Source organism: Eurypyga helias, unplaced genomic scaffold, assembly GCF_000690775.1.
Source record: "Eurypyga helias isolate BGI_N326 unplaced genomic scaffold, ASM69077v1 scaffold5059, whole genome shotgun sequence".
In the NCBI taxonomy this organism is placed as follows: Eukaryota; Metazoa; Chordata; class Aves; order Eurypygiformes; family Eurypygidae; genus Eurypyga; species Eurypyga helias.
Window position 1 is genome coordinate 24,704 of NW_010272592.1, and position 17,583 is coordinate 42,286.

General features: G+C 34.0%; 1 protein-coding gene across 1 annotated transcript in view; it reads left to right on the top strand.

Annotated features, from left to right (window-relative positions):
- Window positions 1–17,583, top strand: part of DNAH7 (dynein, axonemal, heavy chain 7) — a gene marked incomplete at its 5' end in the record, with an annotated part of 92,321 nt that overhangs the window by 21,882 nt on the left and 52,856 nt on the right. Inside the window, 13 exons of the mRNA XM_010159166.1 lie at window positions 830–1,028; window positions 2,492–2,632; window positions 5,465–5,677; window positions 6,581–6,690; window positions 7,148–7,316; window positions 8,596–8,698; window positions 8,802–8,929; window positions 10,046–10,258; window positions 11,043–11,141; window positions 12,495–12,743; window positions 15,044–15,193; window positions 16,263–16,445; window positions 17,283–17,459. Of these exons, the coding sequence (XP_010157468.1) occupies window positions 830–1,028; window positions 2,492–2,632; window positions 5,465–5,677; window positions 6,581–6,690; window positions 7,148–7,316; window positions 8,596–8,698; window positions 8,802–8,929; window positions 10,046–10,258; window positions 11,043–11,141; window positions 12,495–12,743; window positions 15,044–15,193; window positions 16,263–16,445; window positions 17,283–17,459 (2,134 nt within the window). The remainder of the gene's footprint in view (window positions 1–829; window positions 1,029–2,491; window positions 2,633–5,464; window positions 5,678–6,580; window positions 6,691–7,147; window positions 7,317–8,595; window positions 8,699–8,801; window positions 8,930–10,045; window positions 10,259–11,042; window positions 11,142–12,494; window positions 12,744–15,043; window positions 15,194–16,262; window positions 16,446–17,282; window positions 17,460–17,583) is intronic.

Sequence of the window (17,583 nt, forward strand, 5' to 3'; positions counted from 1 at the left end):
ACTGACAGGGAGGAAAGCATTAAGCATCTACTTGGTAAGATTTTATGATAGGTGAACATAGAGTAATTTTTAATATGGGTAATTTAATTCAGTTCTGTTTTCTAAACTGCTAACCCTTCTATACACTGGTTTTCAGAAGAATCAGAAATCCGTATTCATGGTGAAATTAGCATACCAGATTTTTCCTGGTAGAAAATTGAATATCAGCTGCCACACGTATACTGATGACTTGAGTTTTATCTTTTTAGAGGCAGGCCTAAGTAGAGTATTTCAGAAGTTTTTTGCCATGTTTTAACTCTCTGAGAATTCTATTCCCCAGCTTCATTCAGGAATAAACTGCAAAAAGTATAACTTAATATAGTTAATAAGTGTAAATACTTCTTATCCTGAGTGGAATTAACTCTACAAAATTCCTGCACAAGCAATCTTTTTAAGCACTATAGCCTTCACCATGAGCAGAGGAACTGGAGTTTGATTCCCAATATGCAGTCTTGATAGTGTGCAGTGAATGTAGCACAAGGTCATGCAAAAGCAAGAACAAAAATGAAAAATAAAATGCCAGCTCAGTCACAGAGAAATACTTATGCAGTCCAATGAACAGGGCAAGAGATCTTGTGAGGGAAAAAAATCTTAAAAGCTTATTTATTTATTACAAGCTACTGTGTTAAGATTGGACGTAGTCACTTTACTCAAATTCCTTAATGTATACTATAGTTTGCTGGGAATAAATAATGGAATATAAATAATGGAATTTTATGTACAGATTAGTAGTTAAAGAAATACTTGTTTATCATTTTACTTGCAGTTTAATACTAGTTTTCTTTTCTAGAGTACAACCTCACTTGAAAAAATGTTTTGAAGGAATTGCAGGAGTGTCATTTACCGATGCATTAGATATTACACACATTAAAAGCAGTGAAGGAGAGACTGTGGAACTCATAGAGACAATTTCAACATCAGAAGCTAGAGGTCAAGTTGAAAAATGGCTGGTTGAACTGGAAGCAGCTATGCTGAAGTCTGTCCACAAGGTAATAAGTCCTCACCTCTTATTTTCTAGGCTAATGTCATTCAGCATTGATTTTTTTCAGTAAACATTAACATATACTGGAATCACTTTTCAGAACATTAAAACAATTAATTCAGTCTTTAAAGGTTATATCTATCTCTTTTTTTTTTTTTTTTAATTTTTTTTAGTTTTTTGTCCTGGTGTCAATTTTTGATTGTAAAATTCTCTAAAATTCTTTAAATAGTAGAGTAAAAACCATTTGTGGCAAGAATACTTTTGCAGAGATTTTTCTACACTTGATGTGGTATTGACAAGATTAAACTGGAAAATTGCCTATGGTTTTATTTTAATGTTCCTCTTAATTATGACTACTTTAATCAAGACCCTTAACGCCTTCAGATTGTATCGTTTCATTCTTTACTGTGTCCCATCATGTTGTATATTTAACCACCTCTGTTGTCTTTTGTGCGGTCCTTTTCAATGTCAAGTGAGGTAATTAAATGTGTACACGCTTTCCATGACAATGTTTTCCATGACAATGTACAGCAGTTTAATTATTGTAGTGGTATAGCAGTACAGAAGACAGTGAGTAACCTGATCTATTTGGTGCATCCAGACATGGACAAACTGAGCTGCATGAATAAGAAATGTTTAAGCACCTTTTGTCTGCATTTAGCCTTGACTACAGAACATTTATAATCATCTAAACCAGATAACGTTTACATAGTTTTAATGTCAATACAGACACATTTCACCCTCATAGATGTGGGTTTTTAAATTGATGCTATTGTGTGTATAGGTTGTTAAAAGCAAAAAGGTTTAGAACAGCAAACCAAATGGCAGATTTTCACTCGGGTAGTTAACACTGCTTGTCTGAAGAGCCATCTAAATTTACTGAGGAATTTGTTGATAATAAGACTTTATTCTTCCATGAATTTTGTTAATGGCAGGAAAATAACCTGTTGGTATAGAATGGAAGTTTTCTTCCAGTGCAAGTTTTAATTTTGTTGGGCTTATCCTTGAGTGGCACTAGAACCAGGTTAATCATTCTATTATTAGAAAATACACCTGAAGTTAGGTTTAAGTTTAAATAGTATTATCTGCAAAACTAAAAGCTCTGGGTTTTTACTAGAATGAATAGATGAAAAAAACTTTTAGTTTGGGTTATTACTTGTAACTAAATTGTAGTTCTACTTGTTTCCTAGTTTCATTGTAAATGGACCTAGAAGATGTTAAGTATCTGATAGCAAGAATCATTTACTATGTGTTGTGAAGTCAGTTCTTTCATACCATGACATGTTGGGTTTTTTTGAGCTCTGTTGAGAGATTTACTTGCAAGATGTTAGTATTAGAGTTGAATTTGAGGATGAATCTAGAATCCTGATTTATATTTTATTCTCAGTAATACAGTCTAACTTAAATTAATTCTAAAGCTGAACGTTCCCTGTTTTCAGATGTAGTTAGAGTGTGCTTTTTCTTGTCTAGATCATTGGGGATGCACTCAAAGCTTACCCAGAAACTCCACGTGTTAATTGGGTAAGAGAGTGGCCTGGACAAACAGTTCTTTGTGTATCCCAGACTTTCTGGACAATGCAAGTACAGATGTCTATTAGAAATGGCCAAATGGTAAGGATAGTTTAAGTTTAAATTTATGTAAAATTGATATAATGCAGCAGTAAATCAGACTTTTGGTAATGACTGTTTTGGACGAATTGGTGTTTGATGTAATAGTTAATCCTGTGAATATCTACTTTAAAGATCTACCTCAAATGTGATCCTTGAAGACTTTGAAGTTAGTATTTCCTTTTGGATATAAGCACCACTGCTTCTGCACTTACATCAGAGTGCATTCTCTTTAGCTCAAACACATACATTTCATGTTTCTCTGAAACAGCCCAGCAGTGTATTTGGGTGGTATGGGCTGACATAGCTTGTCTGTGCATCTGTGGTTCAGAAGAACTTACCTTCATCAATGTTTAGTGCATTTCATGAAGATGAGAAGATACATACCATCCTCACCCTTGTCAAATGATGAATATATATGCCCGACTGGTACAGAATTTCTAATCTATTAGCTAATTCTGGTGGGAATAAATGTACTTAAGGCACTGAATTAAGATGCAGGGTATGTATTTTCTTCTGTTAATCACTAAGGTTTAATGCCCTCACCTGTTTTATTTGGAAGTGTTCCAAAACTGCCACCATCACGAGGCAACTAGTTTTTCATACTCTACTGGTGGGATAGAAAGAAACATCATTTTTCACAGTTGTACATAAAGTTATAACTTTCTGATACTTCATTATACTCTCTTCATTCCTATTATTTTGCAATGATATGGTATCAGTTGAAAGAATGTCTACAGTATTTTAATTTTGGATTTTCCTTGTTCATATATAGCTGAGCTGTACCACAAATACAAAGTTAAATCTAATCTTTAATCCATATATGGAGTAGTATTTTAGGGCTGTATAACATTTTCTGCTTATTCACAAGTTGTAGTAATGTCTCTTGGTAATAGTGGCTTTTTTGAGCAGCTGCGTTCTGACATGCAGGGAAAAGAAGCCTCTCGGTGTCTTGGAAGAGGGAATGAAAGGACAAAGAGGACATTATTTGCTAATACAAGGAGTAAATCTTGCAACATATCTGAAGATTTGAAAAATATTTGAAAATACTTCTTTCTCAGTGATAAAGGAGATCCTTAGTTTCCTGGGGAAAGAAATAAGGCTTATATATACTGCACCATTTATCCTCAGTTGGTTGGAGACTTTCAGGAAGGAGAGACAGGAATGCTAATCTTAGAGATTTTAGATTAAAAAAAAAAAAAGACAGCCAGCCTCAACTTAATGAGGCTGTAGTTAATATTGTTAGTGAAAGAAAGACGAAGTTAAGTAAGGGTTAAATTAATTTACTTTTGGGAATGTTTGTTACAGAATTCTGAGCTTAGACAAAAGCTCTTGTGCTGTCTGTTTCAAGCCTCTGTATCAAGCGGCTTCCGTATGTGGGCGTAAGAGGGAAACCTGTCCTTCCTGTAGCTTTCACTCAAATTCTGTTGTAGTAAGAATTGTTCTTATCTGGATTCAGCCCGAGAATCTTTGTTCTGCTCTGGAAAGGGGCTTGTATGTAGTGACGCAGTGGAGGGGACATTTGTGTCTCCTGACAATCTGTCTCAAATCTCTGGCACAGAGAAGAACTCTCAGTCTTACAGCCTTCAATCTTCTGTCTCTTTTCCATTCCTGTGTTGTATTCTACAGCATAAGAAACGTGACAGACAATCAGTGACCACGTGAGAGGCCAGAAGTACTGCATTGTGCCTAAAGCACTTGAGTGTTTTCTGGGACAGGGTGCCAATATCATTTAAGCCACTCATTCATATTAAATACGTGTTCACTTTCACATGCATACGCACGTATGCTCCCTTTGAAACACTTATGAGTTCATTGTTTCCAACAAATTTGAAAACAATTAACAAGGTTGGAAACAACAAACAAAGTGCAATTTTTATTAAAACCAAATATTGAACTAAAATGCTGTATGAAAACATAGGTGTTTCATAAATTTTGGAAGTATTGTTTTGTGGACTGTGTGCATTCTCAGTGATACACAGTCATAATCTGTTGAGGGTTACCAGTGCCAGTGTGTTTGGAGAGGAACAGCAGGATACCAGGGAGAAAAATCTAGAACAAGCCTAGATAAATTTTTCTTCAGAATAGAAGCCATTTTTCTTGGAAGTATGCGTTGGTGTAAATGTATTGCTAAGGTTGATTCCCACTTTTTGATTTCAGTTCAGTAAGTCACTTCATTGCATCTAAGTACCGGTATGTTACAAATGCTTTCCTTAATCGGGCCTTTCCTGTTCACCAGCAACTTCTTAGCATGAAAGAAACTATCAATTACTGTGTAAAAGAAATAACTGAGCTAACTGAACACAGACTATAACCAGAAATCAATAAACCATAGAAAACAGATTGTAGAAAATAAATTGTAAAAAAAAATGCATTTTCTTGTTAACTTTTTTGAATTATAGATGTGTTTCTAACAGTTGTGGAGCAGAAAGGTGTTTTTCTACTGTGACAGTGCCCCTTAACTGCAGAAAGTATATTGTATATATATAAGTAGATCTTTAAAACAGGCATGGCATTTTCCTTTTCTTAATGTGAAATGTATAAAAAGATAAGGACTATTTCCTCTGTTCTAGGAAGAAAATAGTGTATGCTGTTTTGTTTCCAGATATATATCACTGATGTTTTACATAGGGTTCTGTAAAAATAGAAGGGACACCCCCGATCCCCCACCCCCATTCTCCAAACCCTATTGAACTACCAGCAAATGAAGGATATTGTACTATGATTATAGTGAGAAGGAACTTTTTAATATAGAGCAATAAAAGTAATATAAGAACAAAATAGTCATGCCTTAGACTAGGTATGCAACTTCTTAACTTTTAAAAATTTTTGCAGGCACTGGAGGATTTTCTGGAACAGAATAATAGACAGATTGAGGACATTGTCACCTTGGTGCGAGGAAAGCTGTCTAAGCAGAATCGCGTGACTCTGGGAGCACTTGTTGTGCTTGATGTTCATGCTAGGGATGTTCTTGCATCTCTAGTAAGCAAGAAAGTCAAAGATGAGAGTGACTTCGAATGGTTAAGTCAGCTTAGGTATTACTGGGAGGTAAGTGATATCCCTCAATCCTATTAGGAGGTAATTTCTGTTCAGTTTTTCAATTTCTGTTTGCTTGCTGACACAGAGAATGGTTACGCTACTGTGAGAATTTCTGCTGATAAGAGAATACCTATAGCCAGCCATTTTATGGATTGCTAACTAGAATGGCCAGTAGCCAGATGCAAACAGTTTTTAATTAAAATTAGTTTTTTCATCACTGCTGAGTCTCAGTACATTTGCTGAATTTGCAGGGAAGAGGAGAAGAGCGTGAGCTTATAGCCAAAGTTTGTTCGATCAAAGACTGTATTTTGGAATTCTGACTCTGCAGGCTGGAGAATGCTATAGGGCTGACAGTTTTCAGTTAGAGGTTTTAATCTGACTTAATGTCAATATTATTTTATTTGTGCATTACATTTATTGCAAAAATAATGTTTATAATGGATAGTGGTAACATACAATATTTTACATTCATCAGGACAAGATTTCCCATAACACAGAAGACATTAAAAAAAATGCATATGTAGGGATCATACATTGTATGATCAGTCATTGGATTGATCATAACTGTAGCTATTGGTCGTGATTGCTTCTGTTTACCTTTTAAAAAGTCCATTAACTTTCTAAGTAGCTACACGAGACAATATGAGATATGGCTAGTGGGATCTTTGTTTTAGATAACAGTTAATGTATAAAACGATCTTTCTGTTTGATACTTTAATATCTATTAATTGGCAATTTATTTTTTTTATTTTGGTCACACTGAAACTAGTGTCTCAGAGCTGTCGGCGCCTGCCGTGTAGTTGTTTCTAACAGTATCAAGCCTGTTAAGGAACTTGAGAAATAGTGTTGAGCTGTGGCTGTGGGTTTCTTAAACATTTATTCAATCTATGAAATTAATGCCCTGTTTCTTAGGAAGGGCATCTACAAACAAAGATGATCAATGCTGGACTGAGGTATGGATATGAATATCTTGGCAATACCCCTAGGCTGGTTATTACTCCACTTACAGACAGATGCTACAGGTAAAACTGCAAGTTACTGGAAGTACTCTAGTAGCAAGAATTTATTTAGTTGTGATATTTTAATTAGTCCCGATGGCTCCAGAATTGTATTTTTTATGCTCCTAATAGGCATAATTAGAATAGGATACATTTCTTCTGGTGGAATAGAATTGGTCCTGTATGAATATTGTAATTTGAATTTGTGATAAAATTAATCTTTTGTGATACTATAATTAGTGATAAATTATGAGAAGATTTAGATTTACATAGTGGTAAGAAAACTATTGTAAACTTCTAGTAAACTTCATACGTTGTATTTGTAAACTACACCTGGCCAGAAACCAATAAACTATACTATCACAGGAAAATGCTGACATGAAACAAATTTTTAAAAGTTTCTAGTAAAAGTTAGAGGCTCTAGGCAAATAGCATAAAGATTCTTACAATTTTTTTTTTTTTCCTATTGCATTATTTCCAGAACCCTATTTGGGGCCCTACACTTACATCTTGGAGGTGCCCCTGAAGGTCCTGCTGGAACTGGAAAAACAGAAACTACAAAAGATTTAGCAAAGGCTGTAGCTAAACAGTGTGTGGTTTTCAATTGTTCTGATGAATTGGATTACCTTGCATTAGGAAAATTTTTTAAGGTATGGATAAATCTTGAGGATAATATTCTCAATTTATATTAAAGCCCTTCCATTATTTTGACACTTGAAGTGGTTTTAACATGTTGTGAGTGTATCCTACTACACTTCCAGGCTGCTATATAACACTAGTATTGTGCAGGTACCGTAAGGATCCAATCGAGGTAGCAAATTGTTTTTTATGTGATTTGAAAATGAAATGTACCATAATTATTTTATTTGCTTTACATAGGCAGCATAGATGCCATTTGAATGAGTATATTTTTAATAGCTGATTGCAAATTGTAGGGACTTGGGTTTAATCTAAACTCTTAAATAAGCTCATAAATAGTAATTATTTTATACAAATAAAGCATATATTTATTTTTATATTAGTTTGAGTAGACAGCTCTGTATTATGAAAATCTATCCTGAATGGACATCTGTGTCTTATAGCCCAGTATCCTGGTTTGGACTGGAATAATACAAACGTAGAACAAGTATTCTTTCCTCCCTGGTATTATTCTTACCTTCTGACTCAGAGGTGGCATTCGAATTATGTGATTTATCTTCAAAATTCAACAAGATTGAAGCTCACCAAAATAAGCTGAGTTAAGAGTTTTTATTTAGAGTGATGAAAGCCAAATTCTGTGCCTTAACTGAGAATTTTAGAATTACTGTAAAAAAAGGATGAGATGCCATTGAAAGACTACTAGTGCTGCAGAGACAGTATAGTAGCATTTGGGGACCATATCTCAGAAAAGACCTGTGAATTCACCTGAACTGTAGGAAAAGAGAATTGTTCTTTAGTTGCACTTTAGGTATGTGGTAGATAAAATATGCCATAACCAAGTTAATTTTAGCCGTGCAGAAGTCCTTACAATGCTTTTTGTCACTGTGAAAACTGTTAGCTTAGATGCAAAAGAAGAGTAGGGTTTTTGCAGGCTTGTTGAGTGCTGAAATCTTCCCCCTTGTCCAGTTGCAAAACACTGACTATTAAGGTAAAACATGCAAAAAGTGTGTATTTTTATAGGCACTTTGTGTATGACAGACGAATTAGGATTTTGGATTAGTTTGTACAGGTGTTATGTTTTTTCCAAGCAAACTTGGTTATTAACTTTTTATAACTCTTCTTGAAACAAATTCTGTCTGGAGTGATTTTGTTTAAAAGTTAGTGCTCTGGATCATGGATGCAAGTCCTGTCTTTGCACATTAAAAATTTTTCTTATTGCAGAATTGTTTTCATCAGCATGTCAAAAATAAATAGTTACCTGTTACTTAGTGATATGTCTGTCTGTTCTAGGGTTTATTGTCTTGTGGGGCGTGGGCTTGCTTCGATGAATTCAACAGGATTGATTTGGAAGTACTCTCTGTGGTTGCTCAGCAGATTTTTACTATCCAAAGAGGTAACCTGTTGTTTCAATCATCTCTCTCGCTTACATATGAGAAAGAGAATAAAGATGCAACAAAACCTGCCCAGCAATGACATTAATTTTTATTTCTCCATAGGCATTAATTCAGGATCTGACTTAATAGTGTTTGAAGGAACTGAACTGAAACTGAACCCTACATGTGCTGTCTTCATTACCATGAATCCTGGTTATGCTGGACGTTCAGAGCTTCCTGACAATCTTAAGGTATTATGATAATTGTAATCTTATTATTTTTAATAGCTAATACAGTAAGGAAAAAAAGAAATAACTTTTCTCAAATATAGACATTATTAAGGATATTTAATATTGATTACACCAGTGAAAAATCATCTTGTTTAAGAAGAAAAAGAAATGAAAAAGAATAATTAAACTGAAAAATAGGAATAAACTAGATTTTTAAATGTCAGGAAGTGGTTGCTTGTCAGGATGAAAAAAGGAAAGTTAAAAAAAAAAAACAGGGTGTTTCTTGACTAAGAAATAGTTCAGAAATTAAAGGGGACACTTTATACTGTAGAAACAGTGAGTAATATCTTAATATTGAATAAAAATATGGGGTTTTATTAATTTCTATTTTGGTTTGATTTGAAGGGACTTGTGCTGTTTTTAATGTAAGAGGTTTCTATTCTGTTTATTATCGAGTGATTGTTACAAGAGTGCTGCATCCTTTCTTACCCTTTAAATACAGTTCTGTGTCCATAGAAAGAAAAAGAAATCTGAGCAAGTATCTTGATGATAAATTAATAGAAGCATAGAAAAATACAGTCTTCATAAATATTTCTCTTAACTGCCTAGTTTAGTTAGTTTAATCACTAACACATAGTATAAATACAAGATTCAAAAATGCCACTTGTATACACGAAAGAAGCTAATTTTAGAAAACTTTCTGGTAGAATATGAAAACTAGAGCAAGTTTTGTCTGCTTTGAAAGTATTCTGATGCCTGTTTTGTAGAACAGTGGCAAAACTGAAGTATAGGCTGCTGCTAAACAATAAGAGTCTGAGAGCCTCAACTTATTTGTGGTAGTTGTATTTTACCCCCATATTCCTTCTAGAGTTTGTGGTGTTTCTTGTGTTTTTGTTGTTAATTTTGAATGAAGAAGACCTACAACCATAAATTTTCACAATGGAGAATAAATTATTTCTAGGCCTTTATGGAAAGCTATTAAATATGTTGTAGTTGTTCTTATGACAGTTAAATTTAATTGGCTGTCGCTGTATTAATGAAATAATGAAAAAGTATTATATGTAATCGTAGAAAGAAGTTGTATATAATAATGTTTCATTTTTTTCTGATGTGATTTTTCTTGTATGTGCTTAATAGGCTCTCTTTAGAACAGTAGCCATGATGGTTCCTGATTATGCCATGATTGCAGAGATTGTGCTGTATTCTTGTGGTTTCGTTACTGCTCGACCTCTGTCTGTAAAAATTGTAGCTACGTATCGTCTGTGTTCAGAGCAGTTGTCTTCTCAGCACCATTATGATTATGGAATGAGAGCTGTGAAGTCAGTACTCACTGCTGCTGGCAACCTGAAGGTAAATGATTTTGTGAATTTTCGTTGTCATCCAGTAACTTAGAAACGTGTCTCACTATTCTACACAATGGCAAGTAGGTGTTTAAAATTTGACACGTGACTTTGATCGCTCTTTTGTCTTTAAGAAAAATGCTTTAGGATGTAGTATTTTGGTTTGGCTTGTGGTGTGGGTGAATGCATACATTTTACTAAGAAACTGAGCTGTTTTACTAATTCACTTTTTTTTAGTTAGGTCGACTAGTTAATTTATAATTCTCTTCCATTCCAATTTTCTTTGACCTATAATCTTACTGTTATTAGAAAACCACTATGAAACTCAAAATCAGTAACTAAGCTATGTATTGTGGCAAAAGAGGCATGCAGACACACACACATATATATTTATTTTTTTTAATAACCTGGGACGGAGATCTATATGCAAGCTTTTAGAATTTCCAGTTTGCTGAAGGCAGAAGTTTTATGTCAAAGTAGGGAAAATTATCCTTATTGGGAGGCAAAGAAATGCATCTTTCAAGGTTTAAGAAAAAGCATCATGTCAGATTTATAGTAACACCTATCACTGAGCATAAGCTAAAGCGAAGTTGGCCTGACTATAGAAACTTACTGCAAACACCTTGATGTGAATGTATAAACATACATCCAGAACACGTTGTTATCAGTGGACCTGAACCTGCCAAAATAATTGCCTAAGTGGACAACAGAAAATGTTCAGTAAAACAGTTAAGTTTAACATCTGTTTTTTGAAACTATAAATATTAACTAACACTATCTTTTATATGTTTTAGCTGAAATATCCATTGGAAGATGAAGAAATTTTGCTCCTTAGATCCATTACAGATGTCAACCTGCCTAAATTCTTGTCTCATGATTTACCACTTTTTGAGGTAGAAAACATACAGATTTTTAGTAATGTAAAGAACTCACTAAAAATACTAGTTGATAAAAATATTATATAATAGGTTTATCAAAGAGATGGACCAAAGACTTTTTTAAATCTAGCCCGTGAATATTTTAAATCTTAATCTTAGCTGTTCCTTCCTAGCAAAGACAGCAAGCATCTGGGTTTTGATAGTTCAGACCAATGAAAGTTTCTTCCAAGTCTAGTGCTTGAAATGGTAACATACTGTTTTTATAGATCATGTATTCAAGATTTCAGAGTACCTTGTAAGTGTTCTTATGAAATAGGTACTTACTAATAGTCACATTTTTGTAAAAGAATGGCCCACATGCATCCTTATCCTGTGTTGATTTTGCTATGGAACTGAGCTGGAGAAAATGTTCTGTAACTTGCTCCCCTGATTTACAGGATGCACTAACACAGTCAGTCTGTCTCCTAATATGTGCCATTTGGATCAGACTTCTAATCTGTTAGTGCAGGATAGGTGCATTTAATATACCTCTGGTTGAAGCAGACATGCCCAACACAAATGTGAGCTGTGAACTTCGTTAGGAAAAGTTTGCAATCCTCTTTGGTAGCTGTGAGCTTTCTGTGTCCTGTTAGAAAAAGAAGAAAGGATATGGGTTGGTGTATATAGATGTTTGGAAACTGTGAAAACCTTGTGCTTCATGTGAACCTTTTAAACATTAGTGGAAAGATCTTATTTGGAAAAAAAATTGTTTATTCATACACAGCTGTGGGGATTTGTGTGCAATTACACACAACATCCAAACTCTCACAAGTTGTTTTGGATAGCAATAGATATATTTTTAGCAGTCATACTAGTTGCAATTATATTTTCAATGCATAATGCTTATTTTTATGTAATTTTATAATGGAATAAAATTAGGTAATTTCTGTAAGAAAACATTCACGAGGGCATGAAAGTAATTCTTAGCAGATACAGAAAGAATTATAAAAAGTTCAACAGTAGTAATGTAATTTAAAAGGGGGGGGTAGGGGGAGGTGAGTGAGTGAGAGCAGCTGTGGGGGACTTTGATGCTGGCTGGGATTAAGCCATGAAAATTATAAGAATGATTTCCCTCTTTATTATGAGAAATATTAATTTCTTCCCTCAATTTATATATCACAATTGAGAGAATGAGAAACACCCATGTCCTCCCTCATATGTTTAAATTTTGGAGGCTTTGCCCTTGTTGTTCAGGTCTCTGGTGTAATCAGATACATCTCTCTTGATTAGGGATTAGTCTGCCTAGTGTAAACAGAGGGTTGATTGCATGAGTTTCAAAGCAAATTGCTGTGAAAAATAAGTGTACTTTCCAATTTATTGTTTCGATAGGGTATCACTTCTGATTTGTTTCCTGGTGTGAAGCTCCCAAAACCAGACTACAGTGATTTATTGGAAGCCATCAAAACAAACTGTGATGCTATGAATTTGCAAATGACTGACGTATTTACTATGAAGATCCTGCAGATATATGAGATGATGACTGTGCGTCATGGCTTTATGATAGTTGGAGAGCCTTTTGGGGGAAAAACCTGTGCATATCGAGTTCTTGCAGCAGCATTGGGAGACATGTGTGAGAAGGTATGTAAACATTTTTATAAAAATTTCTGGTGATAACTATATTCAAACAAATTTTCTGAACATATTTTAGTATTTATACTGAATACAGAATTTAAGGAGCCTAAAGATGTGAGAAAAAGCTAAAGAATCTGATTGAGAAGCTGTGCTTCCAAGCTTACATAAGATAGGATGACCCCATTTTAAATGTACACATTTCATAAGTTTCCTGTGTTTCTTCACATGGCATTTTCTTTCATTGTAAGAAATTAATTAGCTCCTTGAAATTTTATGATAAACTGTTCCTTCTGAAAGCTTTCCAACTTATTCATGGCAGCTGTTGAACTCTCTTTTAATCAAGATTCTTTGGTTCAGAACTATGGACCTGCTTCATAAACTTACACAAAATTTTGAAGTTTTTCTGATAAGAATATAATAAACCTATGTAAACCCAGAAACCTAAATCATCTCAAATTTTGATTATTTTTGAAACCAGAGTATTTTAATTTTTCAGACAGATTTTGGATCTGAAACAAATCTAAGATCTGTTCTGCTAAATAACTTCTCAGCTGATGTAGGAGAAGTGGGGAATAATTGTTATCAGTGGATCATTTAAGTGGTCCAGTGATATAGTTATACCAAATGTTGCTCCAAGTCAAGCCATCCAACCATTTGTTTTGTATGGGACCTCTGAAATCCTGCCCCTAGTGCTGCCTAGGCTTTTGCAGAATAATCTAGTCATAGTTATTGTCTTTAGTATTCTGTGCTCTAAGGACCTCTAGATTTAGTCTAGTCTGATCTGTTAGGATGGAATGTAAATCCAGTACAAGACATTTTTGTAGCTGTTTCTGAAATGAAGTGTTTAGGTGAGACTTGAGAGGTGGCGCACTTGGTGAACCCCGACACCCGCAGAGAAACTAGTAACTGTGAAGCATAAATGATCTTCAGGATGCCAAATTTCTTCAAGTGGCTGACTGGAAACATGCAACCAGCCACCTTAGCAAAACTGTTTAATTTCCTTCATGGTAATCTTCAGGCAGGCACCTTGTATTTTTGTGCAGGTATTGGCAAGACTAGGCTGGTGAGATTTTCACATTGGTTTTGCTATCAAACAGAACTCTAGCCTTAGAACCATTAATTAAAAGCTGTTACTTAGTTGCTTCCTATATTATAGATTAAATTGTGAAGCTTCTTGCTTTAGGTATGTAGGAGAGATTTTATTCCTTTCTCTCTGATAAAACAATATTTAAATTTCTGTTTTTCCTTTTAATTCAGTGAATCACTGTCCACTCCTTCGCATTTCTGTTTGGAAATCTAAAATTTTTTCATTGCAACAGTATTTTAATTTTTTAGCTGGTCAACTTGTGGCAAACTTGCTGTACTCAGGGTTTGGGTGTGTTTTAATTGTATTTTTATCATCCTTGTCTGTTTGCTGTTCACATAGGTTATAACTCTCAAATAAGATGTTATCTGTTTTTCCCTTTCTTTAAATAGTACATTTCACTCTGAATATTCAGTTTGGTGAAATAAGAAACTATGTTAGAATGAATAATAATTCAATACAGAGTGTCAGAAAAACAAGTTGTACTCATACTTTTTTATAAATATACTTGTTTCACCTTTGAAAAAGTATAATAAAAATTCCTGCATTTCATATTTCATCAAAGGAAACAAAGATTATGTGTATCTGTGGGAGTATAGTATCATTCCTGTAGAACTGTGATTTTTCAGCCACCTGGTCTCTGATGTGTGCAGTATTAAAAGTCATATTTACTCACAGAGAGAAGAAAAGAATTGGTTGATGTTTAATCAAAAAGTAAAATTAAATATCTTTACATGGTTTAAGTAGGAAAAAAACCCAAAACCAACTTTGTAATGTCATTTTGACATCAATCTCAGAAATTTACCAAGGCAGTCACATTTCTTCCTTAAAGATGGAAAAAATGGGATAGGGAAACAAAAGGGCTTGGCCTGTTGTAATCCCTGTAAGTGTGAGAATACAACCTGGGTCTCTTGAATGGCTGCCTAATGTCTAGTTTAGTAACATTAAAAGAGAAAAAAAAGAATTCTGTTTTCAGTTGTTAAGCCACTGTTCACCATTAAAATCAGACTTCCAACTACATATGATAAAGTTGGGATAATTGTCTTTAGACATTTGCAAACCGTCTTTCAAATGTAGTATGTGTCATTTCTTTCCTGATGTAAACTGATGCAATTATTATGAAGATTTAAGAATACGTAACTGTAAAATTCAAAATAGAACAAATGGCATAATGAATTGCATGTTTGGTGTTAACAGATTTTATTAACGTTTGTGTCTTCAGGGGCTGATGGAAGAAAACAAAGTTCAGATCACTGTTTTAAATCCCAAATCCATAACAATGGGTCAGCTATATGGACAGTTTGATCCAGTGTCACATGAATGGTCAGATGGCATCCTTGCAGTGAGCTTCAGAGCATTTGCTTCTTCCCCAGTAAGTGCTTAACAGGCTAGAGTATTTTGTGAAATGACTTCCCAATTCATACATTTCAGATTTTAATTCTATGTTGTTTGCATAACCACTGTAAGATTCATATGCTTAATCATTGGAATACAGACACTGCAGTTTGGCTTGATTTTAGTATGCTCCATGCAAAGTACATGTTGGATGCTGGTGAGTTAAGATTGTGTTTCAGAAGTCCTTATGTGAAGAAGAGTTTTGTTAGTTTGCATATGTTATACATAAACAAATATTTAATCTTTCTACCATATTGTCATTCCTTATTTTGTCTGACTGTGGCCCACATCTGTGATGTTTATGTGTATGGGCATTTTGACATTTATTTTGGAAGAAACTTCTGTAGGAGTGTGGCTTATGGCTGACCTTCCATTAAAGTCCACGGAAATAATGTGACTGAATATAATAAAAAAATATGTCCACCTGACAGATACTTTACTTTTGCTGTTGATTGTGTGTTGGACTCTGTCCCTGTAAACAAAAATAAATAGTATATTGAAGTTGATCAGTGCAAGGTTCACCATCTCTAATAATGTGCAGAACTGCACAACTGCTTTGTATTTTACTGCAAAAAAATATGATGAGTACTTGTGACTATTTGCTTATGGTGCAAAAACCCAAACATATTACATTTAGATATTACCCTACTCCTTAAATTAGTCCTTTAGACTTGCATGGTGTGTGTGCAGTAGGTGTTACTGATGAGTTAACTTGTATTAACAGTCTCACTGTGTCATAAGTCAAAGTATTTAAATATGTTGCAGTTTGACAGAAGCAATGCACTGCCTTACAAGTATAATAGCAAGAAACCAGTCAAAGATATTAACCTTCTATAGTTAACTACAGTATATGCTATAAAGTTATAAAACTAAATTGTGAATGTAGATTGTGATTTCAGAAACTGCTTATGAATACAACTCTGAATTCCTAGCATTTTCACTTTTTTTTTGGTGGCAAATATCTTTAGGTCTGAAACATTTATTTTACAGTAAATGTAATAAAATAAATTGCAAATATTTTATTAAAAATATTTTCTGCAAACCAGACTCCAGATAGAAAATGGCTTGTTTTTGATGGACCAGTGGATGCAATATGGATTGAGAATATGAATACTGTGCTTGATGATAATAAAAAGTTGTGCCTTATGAGTGGAGAGATCATCAAAATGTCAGAGCAAATGAGCCTTATTTTTGAACCAATGGATTTAGAAGTTGCTTCTCCTGCTACTGTAGGTACCTTTCTTTAAAAGACTGTTTAAAAATGTCTTTGATTATTTTGATATAATTAAGAAAATACATTTAACTGAGAATAGTAATTATAAGTTTGTATTTCTTTGATATTTCATATGTTTGTATTTCTTTTTTTTAAAAAAAAAAAAAAGGACATTGTAGCTTGGTTTTCTTGTTCAAATTTTCCTAATCCTGGAGTATGATGTGCAAAATTACATCTTTACATATTTGATGTAAATTGCATATACAGAAGACACTGTAACTGTTCAGAGTCCAGACACTGAAAGTGTCTGACAAGGCAAATAAAATCATTCATGTGGAAGTCTTTAATCTCCCAGACAAATTCTGGTAAAATAACTGCATTTCTGGCACCTGTCTATATCACACTTATTTTTTCTGATGGCAGTTTGTGGAATGCAGTAATTTTCTCTTGAACATGAATAGAGGCTCAGATACCAATATAAACAAAAAAATATCTGCATAGTCATACTGGGAAGGATTTTTTATTTAAAATTATGTAAAAATTAAAAATTGTTAGGCACTCTAATAGTCAGTTTACTATCTTTTGTGACCTTAATGGTGGGAACTAAAGAGGAAAATCTGTCTTTAAGTCAGACATTTAATGACATTAAGTCTCCTGTTGGCTGAAGAAATAAAGCTAGGTTTGAAACTCGTCTGTCTCCAGTCTCACAGGACCCCGCTCTACACTTTATACCGACTTCTAATAATCCCAGAAGCTATATATTATAATACCAAATGTTTTTTTAAGTTCTTGTAGGCAGGAAAAAAACGTTGGAGATGGCTTAACTAACATGCACGCATTTGTTTATTTTTAGGTTTCAAGGTGTGGTATGGTCTATATGGAGCCCCATATGTTAGGCTGGAGACCATTAATGATGTCTTGGCTAAATACAATGCATTCAGGAATCAGCTCTGTGCATAAAGAATTTATAATAGGCCTGTTTGACAGAATGGTTCCACTCTGTCTTGAGTTTATTAGGAAATACACAAAGGTAGGATAAAGAACTTTTCTGAGAAACTAAGAGTGTATGAATTATTTTCACTTCAAAATGCCAAAGGAACAGATAGACAAAACGTTTTATTTGGACCATATTAATTTATAGTTACTAATTTTTA